The 10,975-nt window shown below is 39.5% G+C and overlaps 1 protein-coding gene across 1 annotated transcript; it reads right to left on the bottom strand.

The window, feature by feature from the left end:
* Positions 1-386: 386 nt before the first annotated feature.
* On the bottom strand, positions 387-10,687 carry LOC116677659 (diacylglycerol O-acyltransferase 2-like; the record flags this gene model as incomplete). The annotated part of the gene is given in 7 exon segments (XM_032508002.1): positions 387-932; positions 1,305-1,377; positions 1,379-1,469; positions 1,845-2,047; positions 4,753-4,927; positions 5,659-5,863; positions 10,618-10,687. Coding segments are annotated over 6 exon segments (805 nt in total), but the record flags the coding sequence as incomplete, so codon positions are not given.
* Positions 10,688-10,975: the final 288 nt, after the last annotated feature.

The raw sequence follows: 10,975 nt of genomic DNA, 5'->3' as shown, positions 1-10,975 counted from the left end.
AAAAGTTTATTTAAATATCGGCAGACAGATGATGCCATTCATCACAAAGACATGTCATGCGGTTTATCCTTGCACATTTACAGCACTCTTTAAGAGAAGGCACAATGGTGAAACCACAGGCAACTGGTCTTCAAATGGCAAATCTTATACTTTAGTGCCCATCAACATGACACAAGCTTACTTCATTTCCAAGACATATTCTTTACTCACCCTTATTTAACAAAAGTACTAGTGACACCCTCAAACTTAACAACAGTAATAAGACCGTGTAATCCTTTCCTTTTTAATCATCACAAATGGTGCGGTTAAAAAAAGAGGTCCACTGCACACTGGAATCAAACAATTCAGGAGTTCCACCCACAAAACATTTACCTATTAACTTTTTCAACTGTAGCTCAGAACCTTGACATCAATATACAATACGTTACTGAAGTTGTTGTTGCATAAACAAAACCCATCCATCCAGACCTAGGCACCAGTGAGAAAAGTAAGGGAAATCAATGACTGTCTTTAGAAATACTCATAAAAAAAGGCACAAAAACCCTCAGAAGGTAATTAGAAATACAAAAAGTGCATCAGAAAAATCCATTGAGGGGCAAGCACAAAAAATAGGCTTGTTCCTCCCTACATTATACAATTAATACTTTATGGCATTATACAATCACATGTGCTGTGCATTCACAATATGAATCGATCCTGTAGAAATCCTTTCACCTTTGGCATTTATACAGTAGAAATACATGTATGTGCGAGGAAAACGTAGGTCTTTGGCTCAATTAAACTTTGGGCTTATTATCCCAATAATGAAGTGGTATCTTCCATTTGCATTGTTTGTGCGATAAGCATATAATATCTTAAAAGAGCTTAGGGGGATTATTTGGCTGCATGAGTGAAAGACAACAAAAGCATTGGCACTTCTCTCTTTCCAGCTCCATCTAGTGGAACTCACCCCACCCTCCCTCTGCACTGATATGAGCCCAAACTTGACCCCATTATTGGGAAATAAAAATAGAAACAATGGCACACATTCTGATGTGGGATTGGGTAAAACTTTGTCCAGCTGAGATGGTTTAACCCAATAAATGCAGCAGGAAGAAGTGACGGTTCTTTAAACTTGTGATTTACTGAGAAGGAACTATGCCCCTGTGTGCGTGAAAACGATGCAGAGAGCAAAGGTTACTTTAGTAAACATGCTTCTGTGTAGAGTTTGCATTCCAGAGATAATCCAAACCGGGCACCAAGATTGGATGGGGACAATCAGAGGGATCTGAAGATTCTGTCACAGTTCAGCGCTTCAACACGGGCCCCTCGTCCCTTCAATGGATGTACAGGACTTCACTCTCTTTCAGGCCAAAGCGGGTCTTGTACTTGTCAAAAGGCACTGAGGGACCGGATGTACATTGCATGGTACATTTCCACTACCTCCTCAGTCGGAGCCTCAATTTTTGGCACTGTGATTGGCTCCCCAACTGTAAAAGAACATTAAAACAATGAGCTAATCAAACAAACTTTAGTTAATTGTTGGACCATCAGTATTAATCATTAATACACCCTTTGGTTTGGACAAAGCAAATATTGCCTGTGTCCGTTCGGTTACCTGTAATGACGCCACTTTACATTCAGTCTACACTCTGCTCATTGTCTGTTGTTTGCATGTTTGTTTGTGTGTTTACTTGTTATGCTTTTATTGTAGAAAATGCTGCTGTAACAAGGGAATTTCCCCGCTGTGGGATGAATAAAGTATTATCTAATCTAATGCATTGTAGCTATAGCATTGTGACATTGTAACCCGTAATCTTTATCTCACTGAATCACCCCGACCAAACATTAGCACACAAACTTGCCTATGGTGGTGATAGGTTTGCAATAAGGCGCAATGCCCCAGGAGTTGCCGAAGAAGAGGCCACATCCATGGAAAAGACACGGGGCAAAGCCTAGGATCTTCTGTAACTTCTTTTGGATACATCTCCATAAGGTTCCTTCCTCGAAGATCACCTGCTTGTAGGAATCGTTCTCTCCGAAGGAATACACTGGAACCAGGTCAGACCTGAGGAAACAGAGGACGACGACTTGTAAAACTTGCCTTTAAATGTACACTTACAAAAACAGTGCTACTGTAGGACAATGCCAATGAGTATGTTTCAACAATCTAAACAAGTGTCTAGTGGTAGATACCTAATACATGTGACCTTGTTTTACATGTATTCTATTCAGGATAAAACCTCACAGAAAGCCTATTAAAACACTTCCCCTTGGCTTAAAGGCACTTGTTATATGTAGCAAAACTAAAGCTTGTCTGTTGGCTCAAGAGTTATGAAAGGAATATGTAATCAGGAAACTTTCTGGATTGATAATAAATCTACAAAGTATATCTGTAGCCAAGTCATGTTTGACCTCTATATATGTGGATCTGCTCTACCAACTGAGCTAACCCGGCCATTGTTTTAAATATTAGTGATTGCAAACCTTGAAATTGCACTTATTACTGAATGTTCCTTATTCAACTTGTGTTACTCAACTGGTATCAACATCCTCTCCATTTATAAGCATCAGAACTAAGGCGTAAAACTTCCAGAAAGTGAACCAAAAGCGACCTCAATTCACAGCTCAGGCTTGTTTTAGCTGGAATGCTAACTTAGATGTAATGAATTCTGCATAACTGCATGCCTCTACTAACTTTGATTCTTTGGACAAGGTGCACAGCTAGACTTGTGAAGGAATCAGGCTTGCATGGGTTAACGAGACCAACCGGGCCCACTTCCCATTATAGCACCGGTTGATTCATGCATGGCTGAGCCCAGCCCGATGCCAGCTCACACAGTTTGCATTCTGATCCTTTCAAAACGGGCAGGGCATGTGTAGCGGCGGTAATGATTCCCCTTGCCATCACTGTCACTGTGTATTCATGTGAATATACATTTTATATAATAACTGTCTCTTTATATACTGGTTTTTATTTTGTTTAAAATTAGTTTATTTTCCGGAAATTTGTTGTAGAAATAAAAGTGGTTGTCATGGAAACCTGATTGGGTGAATTGGGGGCTGGCCTCTTCTGTGCCCCTGCAGACTTGAGCCGTGAACCACAAAATTTATTACAGTGTGCATGTGGCATCTCCATGGTAATCTGCCTTAACCCTGTGGACCCGAGAAGCTCGTCCACGAGCACAAACAGCACCTCTGATTCATGGCATAATCATTTAATAACCATAAAAGATATAAACTTACCAATTTTTGCGGCTAAAAGCTAACAAGTTAGCGGTCTCGGAGTCTCTTCTGGGTCTTTCTAGCCTCTACAGGTGATTTTCTATCCAGCCTGGAACTTGGGCCCTTTTTCAGGGTCATTGAGCATTAAATCCAAACTGTTACATCCAAGATTTAATTTAATAATGTTGTATTCTATTTTCTTAATATTTGTTATTTACTGTGTCTTCTATTGTATCTGTTTCATTTCATTTTATTTTTTGTGCTTTTTACTGTAAAGTACTTTGGTAGGCCTCGGCCTTTGAAATGTGCTATATAAATAAATATGACATTGACATTTAGCCACTTGATGTCCATAATTCATTGCGTTTTGCTCATTTCTGCCGCTAGCTCCGTTCTCCGTGTCTCCTCTCTATGTGTTGGAAGTGGAGGCACGCAGCATGCCCATATATGGGAGACAACATGACCAAAGAGTTCAGTGAGAAAGATAGTGATCCCCCAGTCAAACTAGTCTAGTATGCGATTAAAGATACATAGCGGACATGATAAAAATCTACCGCTTTACAGAGGAGAATGGTGTCACTGGTTTGAGATTTGGCATATATTTAGGCCTTTATTACGTTTATTTTTTGCATTTAGGATAACTGTTATAGACAACACAAATGTGTGTAGCATTGCTGTGGGTGTAATATCAATAAATAGGACATTATTATGTTGATTATGGCAAAAGTAAATGTCATGAGGGCAAAAAGCGTCTGGACTTCTTTGAAAAAAAAATTATTTGTCAACTGTATAAGTTATGTTTATTTCTTCCCAGTGGGACTCCCAAGACATATGAGAAGGCTTTAAAGAGGAGATTGGCTTAGATTGTCCTGCTCTGTTTGTGATATCAATACATATCTGGTAGATACATGGTCCCTTTTATTAATCTGTCTTTAAGGTCCTACAACCATTTTTAACATTCAAGTGACCTCACTGTAGCCCACATATTCCAATAACCCAGTTTGTTCTGAAAAAAATGATGTCCACATCTTGACTCTAGACAACAGGGTTGATGTTTCACAAGCTTTTTTATAAAATAAATCCAGACAGACAATGAACTGTAAAAATGGCATTAGGGTTCATTGCCTTCCAAAGAGTAAAACTGTTTTGTATTTATTCATCTCAGCATTCAGTGACTTGAGTAAATGCAGTATGTTAATTTTGTTTCTTTCGTGATTTTAATGGTGTCTCTGTTCCCTTTTTTGTCTACATGTGTCATATTTGCAAGCTTCATTTTAGCTTAAACTTACTACATGTTTCATCAATGTACAGAACTGCTACACATGCACGAGCAGTTCCTAGCTTTATGGAGGGACAACCCTTCACATTCATAAAGATTGCGGGAGGCTCTCTGTGAGGTCATTTCAACCTGCCTGTGAGTAATAATCTAGGAATTATTCATTCCAATCAGCCATTACCGCCTTGAGAATGATCACATTTGGTCAAGGCTGTGTTTAGTCGCTGTAACTGCATGTGTCCTTGTTTGTGAGTGTGGGGCAGCCAGCTCACCCTTTCTGTAGGGCCAGCCTCACAAAGCCTTTTCGGTTCTTCAGGGTGACAGAGTTCTTGCCTGGCACACACTGCAGAGACTCCGCAGCCCCTCCAACGACGATGACCACAGCATTACCTGTCCCGCTACACGACAGCAGGTAGTCGATGGAGTTCCTGTTCACTGGACAGATACCTGAGAGGGGGAGAGTGGAGGTGACTTCTTTTGTTTGTTTCATCTTCCTATCATCTTCGATCTGGCACAGCATATCGCAATATTTTTGTGGCAATACTGTATTGATACACGCACAGCAAGTACAGTACTCTTCTTTAATATAAATTGCACGTTACCATATGGGCCCCACTGAAAAGCTTTCAGTAGCTTATTTTGGAATCCCTTTTCACGCAGCTACATATGATTATTGTACCTTCTGGAATTGTCTTTAAATGATACAATGACACATGTGAATAAATAACAGAAGCATCAGGATAGAAGCATCAGGATATTGTGCCGCAGGCCGTCTGTTGATTCCCACCCATACTGTAAATATTGTAATTCTCTGACTTTTAGACTTATTGTACTTCATGCATGCTCTGTGGGCAAAATCCACAAGTCGCACCTACACATAAACATATGTTGTACAAGGGCTATTTACCAATGTAGTGTTTCGAAACATGTACAATAACCTTATAACCTATACCACCCTAAGAGGGTATGCACAGTATCTGTGGGTAAAGCTGAACAGCAAACAACCCTTCAGAAGGGAACAGTTAAAGCTCTCTCAATCAGTGAATATCAGCAGTACAAGTACACAGAAGCCATTTCAGCTGTGCAATAGGACAAAGGTTTGTTTCCTTACAGATACAGTTATCAGGCATTTTAAAGAACTCAAACAAGACTCCGTGGCTTCTCAAAAATCCTCTTACCTCCAGACATCAGATAGTCTCGAAGGACAGGCAAGCGGAAGTTTCCAGCCAGGGTTGCCAGGGAAGGCTTGATGCCCGGGAATTTCTTGGAGAAGCCTGTAGCCTCTGTCCCAAAGTTGCAGAAAGCACCAAAACAGAAGATGCCGTGGGGATGGTAGCCAAAGATGTAGTTCCGGCTGGGCAGCAGGTCGTGGGTTTTAATAAGCTGGGAGAATAATAACACAAAAAGGACAGTTTGAGGCGGATTTCCATATGAGGGGCGCACTGCTAGACGGGTAACATCCAATAGGAGAAATGTCATGTTAGTGACCAATATGGCTAAAAGGCTTGAGAACAGAAGCTGTGTGCCAGTTCCATAATAAATCCTACAGTATATTCTAATCTCATGCTTGGGTTTTCACTGGTTCCTGCCTGGTTGATTTGATTCCTTTGTGTAAAGCCCTTTTGTTTTGAAGATGTGCCATACAACTTTATTATTAAATATATAAAGTTGATATTTATAGTTTACTACTTTTTGCAGTTAGTATACAATAAGTTTACTGTATACAAACTTAAAATAATTCACCTAACTAACTTTTATTACTGATAAATTAAGGCACAGATACGTGAAAATATGATGTAAAGGTACAACATGTAACATCACAATATTTCTACAAAACAACCAATTATAGGCTACCCAAGTTATGTATTTTTTGAGTTGTGTTAATTACACTATCACAAATGTTTCCACCAATGTTCAAACCCAGTGAAGTCTGTTATTTGATTTTTCTTAAAAGTGCTTGGTCTATAAAATGTAAGACAAAGTGAAAAAAACACTAAATAAGCTCCAAGATTATCTATGTATATTCCCTTGCTTTGTCTGACCACAATCACATTTTAAAGTACATCTCCACATTAATTTGTTGACAATTAAAACATTACGTTAAATCAATTATCAATTTAGTTGCCAATCCAACGTCTGTCAATTATCTGTTTGCTAAATTTGTTTCCACTCTAAAAATGATGCAATACATCTGTGAGGAAATGCAATCCAACGGTGAGGTTCAACTGGCAGTGACAGTCTCAAACAGACAACAAAATGTTTTCCAAAGATTAAATAGATTTCTGAAATGTCCCTCGACTTCTATCACCACCACTGTTGCTGCTCTTTTTGTTTTTTTTTATAATACAGTGTTTGAGTATACAATAACTAAATTGAGCAATGGACTTTAAATGTATGACGTCAATAAGATACATGGGATATGAAATGTTCAATCCATACATGCATGCATTCTGTAGCAACATATTTGAGTGTCCACAAGCTACATACTCCAGCTTGAGGATGATTTAGGACACAGTGTAGTTTTTTTGTAGACAAGGACATCCTTATCAGCATGAAGCCGACATTACTCCCTCGGTCTGCTCAAGTACAGTCATAACACTGACCCACTCTAAGTGTTGTACATGTATGGCATTGGTAGAAATAAAGTACAACTTTAAACATAAAAGTTATTTTACAGTAACCCCTTGGGTTCATGTTGAATTGCAGAATCTCATAAGAGGCTTTAACTGTGCTTGGATCTGCACGGTAGCCTCAGAGCCATCACAGTGTGTAAACAGAGCTCCTTTCCTAACTACCAGTCAAACACAAAAGTTGCATAACCACATTAGCAGAGGGGACCACATTCAAGATCTCCATAGTGCCACAGGACTCCACCTGGCTGGCATGGCAGATGTAATAAAAGGGATTACAGAGGGAGCATGCACACCATTTACAGGGGTTTCTGTAAGGTTTACCACTCACACACTCACACACTCACACACACTCACACACTCACACACTCACACTCACACACTCACACACTCACACACACTCTGGTATTGAGGCAGACTTGAAGCGATCATCACACTCCAGACAGGCTGGTTTGGACTTTGACCAGTCAGCTTCCAACTCATAAATAAGTCATATGTTAGTAGAGAACACTTGCCCTACCATCTATAGATGCCCCTGCAGATCTATTCTGGTTGTGTTGAGCTATGGGACAGCAAATATCATGTAAGCACCATTAACTGACTTATCAACTTTGTTGCAAGAGATAGACGTCCAGCTACAGCCTGTGTCAATAGCTATTAATCATATTTTGACATATTTTGACAGAAAGCTAAAACCTGGCACAACTGCTACATAACCACATTGACCATGTATGTCTTACAGCAATATTGAGATTGAATGGAATATAAGGAGTCAACTGTAATCAAAGAATGATCTCATCAACCCACAGAGGCAAATGGATATATAGAAACTCCACACCAAGCAGATCGATGGTATGAATGCTTCAAAAGATTCAGCTGCAAAGAGTAGGACTTTAGAATTTGCACCCTAAAGTTAAAGAGACCTTATCTCTTCTTCCACACTCGGTACAGCAGTAGATAAGCTCAACACCTAGGCACTGAAGTGATTTTATAATGTTTTCTTTCTATCACTCAGGGGCGTCAGACTGGGGATGGAAAGGGGACTGAGTACCCAGGCCCATGTGAGTGGGCCCAAAGATGCTAGAATGATTAGCTGTGGATGTGGGGAGGGTCCATAGAGAATGCATTTCTACAGGGCCCAGATTGTTGCGCTACTCCACTGCTATTACTAATGACGACTGCGTCTCTCTCCTGGTCCCTACCAGCTAATTTAGGGCATTTACACATTCAGCTAAACCAATCAAATTCAGCTACTTCCTCTTTCAAGCCAATCATTTCACACTGCCAATTTTAAACATGCTCTTCCGTCCGCCAAAACTCAGTGCATTTGTCAGACCCACCTCCACCCATTCAAGCCAGCTCATCGAGCATCTCCTCATTTCACCACCACCAGGTCTAGACTCCCTCAAAGGGGGGTACCTAACTCTACCGCTGCTTCTTTAACCCTCTGTACAATGGGTCTAATCTGCAATGTTTGTTTCATTAGTAAACATTTAATAAAGAATTGTTCCCTCTAAAATATCAGTCTCTGCCAGAGATTCTCGCCGGCCAGCAGTGAACCGGCCGAGGATACGCCTAAATCCATAGGATGCTGCTGGGGGGGTTGCTGCCAGACTCTCCTCAACTTCACCTTTGGTCTGCAGGACAGTCACCATTTTTTGATCAAACTTAAATGAAAGAACTGCTAGCTAAACGCTTAAGGGGGAGGATTTCAGCACAACACTGCGCCAGCCAACTTGGACCCCCAGTCTGTTTCCCAGACAGAACATAAAACTTTCTGTTACTGTCTTTAGCAATACTGTCATCCAGCACTGGAGTTTGTGCCTACTGTGTCCAGATTGCTATAAATTATAATAATGGCTGGCTGTTGGTTAACTGTGAATGTTCATGTCCCCGGGCTGCTATCCGCTCTCATCCCGACTGAAGTCCCCTTGCGGAGGGGTGAGGCAGAAAACCAGCATTAGATTTATACAGCTAACGTGAAGGCTAGCTGGCGAAATGTATCGGGGTTAGCCCATTGCTGTTTAACGCTACCTTGATCAAAACAATTATACTTAAAATAACTTCATGAGCATGTGGAACGATGTTGTAACCTTATACTGCTCCCCACCAAGCATTAACCACTTGTCAACGAAGCGTATACGTCAAGCTGGATCAATCAATGTTGAAATGTATCAATAAACAGATCTCTGTATTACTGTGTTTTAAGAGGCATGCCATCAATGTCAAATTATGCCATGTGGTAGAAAGCATTGTGATTTCTGAGTATTATTCTTTCTGTGACAAAGGTTTTTGTTTTTTTTCAAAAGGTTTTATAACGCCACTGACAGACGCTAAATGAAACGTCCCGTGTCATTAAAATAAATAACAGACTTCACTGGGTTTGAACATTGGTGAAAACATTAGGATACTGTAAGTAACGTCACAACTCAGAAAATACATAACATAGGTAGCCTATAGTTAGTCGTTATTGCAGAAATGTATGTGATGTTACATGTTGTACCTTACGTCAAATTTTCACGTATCTGTGCTTTACTTTGTTATTTATATTTCTGAAAACTTTCACTTTTACTCCACTACTTTTCTTAAATAATGTATACTTTTACTCCAATACATTACCTAAGGGTCTTCATTACTTTCAAGAAATGATTTTGCATGTTTGAGTGAAAGATTCTTCCTCACGGAAAAAGAAATTCTGTTTTTCGTTTTTTTCTTTGTTGATGTCAGACTTTGAATTTGATGTTCAAGAACATGTGAAACCCTTAAAATATGCATTACTATAAGGAAGAAATTATAAAGTTAATTATCAAAATTTTTCTTTACTTTTACTTCTAACAATTAAGGACATTATTATCAGAAAATTACTTTTAATACTTAAGTACATTAAATATCAGATACTTTAAACTCTTACTCAAGTAATATTCCTAAAGGCGACTTTAACTTCTACCAAAGTAATTTCCTGGTAAGATACTTGTAGTTTTTTTTACTCAAGTATGCTTTCAAGTACTTTATACAAAACTGATGCTCAGTTAGTGTACCGAGCCTCCCCCTGCATGCAGTGTGTGTGTGTGTGTGTGTGTGTGTGTGTGTGTGTGTGTGTGTGTGTGGCAGTTTGCGATAACCAGGTCTAAAGATGCACTGAGAGCAAAACAGCTTCCACTGCTCCTTGACCTATCAGCTTGGACAAAGTCTCCCAACTTACGTCAAGCACTCATCATAATCAACACGGGACAAGGAACAGCATGGAGTCAGCAGCCAATACCTGATCCACCCCTGATAAGCTTATCTATATGGTCAAACCTGTGCCGGACTGGAAATTGATGAACGAGCTAAATCATACAATACTGACTATCCTAAGCATGAGTTAAACTCTGTGTGTAACAACAAAACACACAAAGACACACGTGGTTTCATGGTTAGTTTTCCCCACTGGTTGCAAGCCAGTCTCTCTCTTGGGGATGGACAAATTAGCAAAGCTACACCAAAAACAGAGACAAAGTTACCTACCCTAATTGGGAAGTAGTCTCTGAAAATGTCCACACTGTCCAGTTTCTCACCCAAGACGACCTTCTGCCACCTGAGGAAAAAAAAAAAAAGATAGATAGAGATTATATATATATATATATATATATATATATATATTCAACTACAACTACTATATTTTCTCTTTTTTAATTATTCTATATTTAATGAATCATTTAGATGCAAAACTAATACCTATTTATATGAGTAAATTGGCCATCCAGGGACTAAAGTAACCTCTTCAGATTGCTTGCTTTAAAAATAGTTTCCATGTCTTAACAATTTAACAGTGATCCTTAAATTTACAAACTACTCATACATTATAAGAACTGAATACAGCGTA

The sequence above is a fragment of the Etheostoma spectabile genome, unplaced genomic scaffold, assembly GCF_008692095.1.
Source record: "Etheostoma spectabile isolate EspeVRDwgs_2016 unplaced genomic scaffold, UIUC_Espe_1.0 scaffold00005594, whole genome shotgun sequence".
Lineage (NCBI taxonomy): Eukaryota > Metazoa > Chordata > Actinopteri > Perciformes > Percidae > Etheostoma > Etheostoma spectabile.
This window is presented reverse-complemented; position numbering and strand designations above follow the sequence as displayed.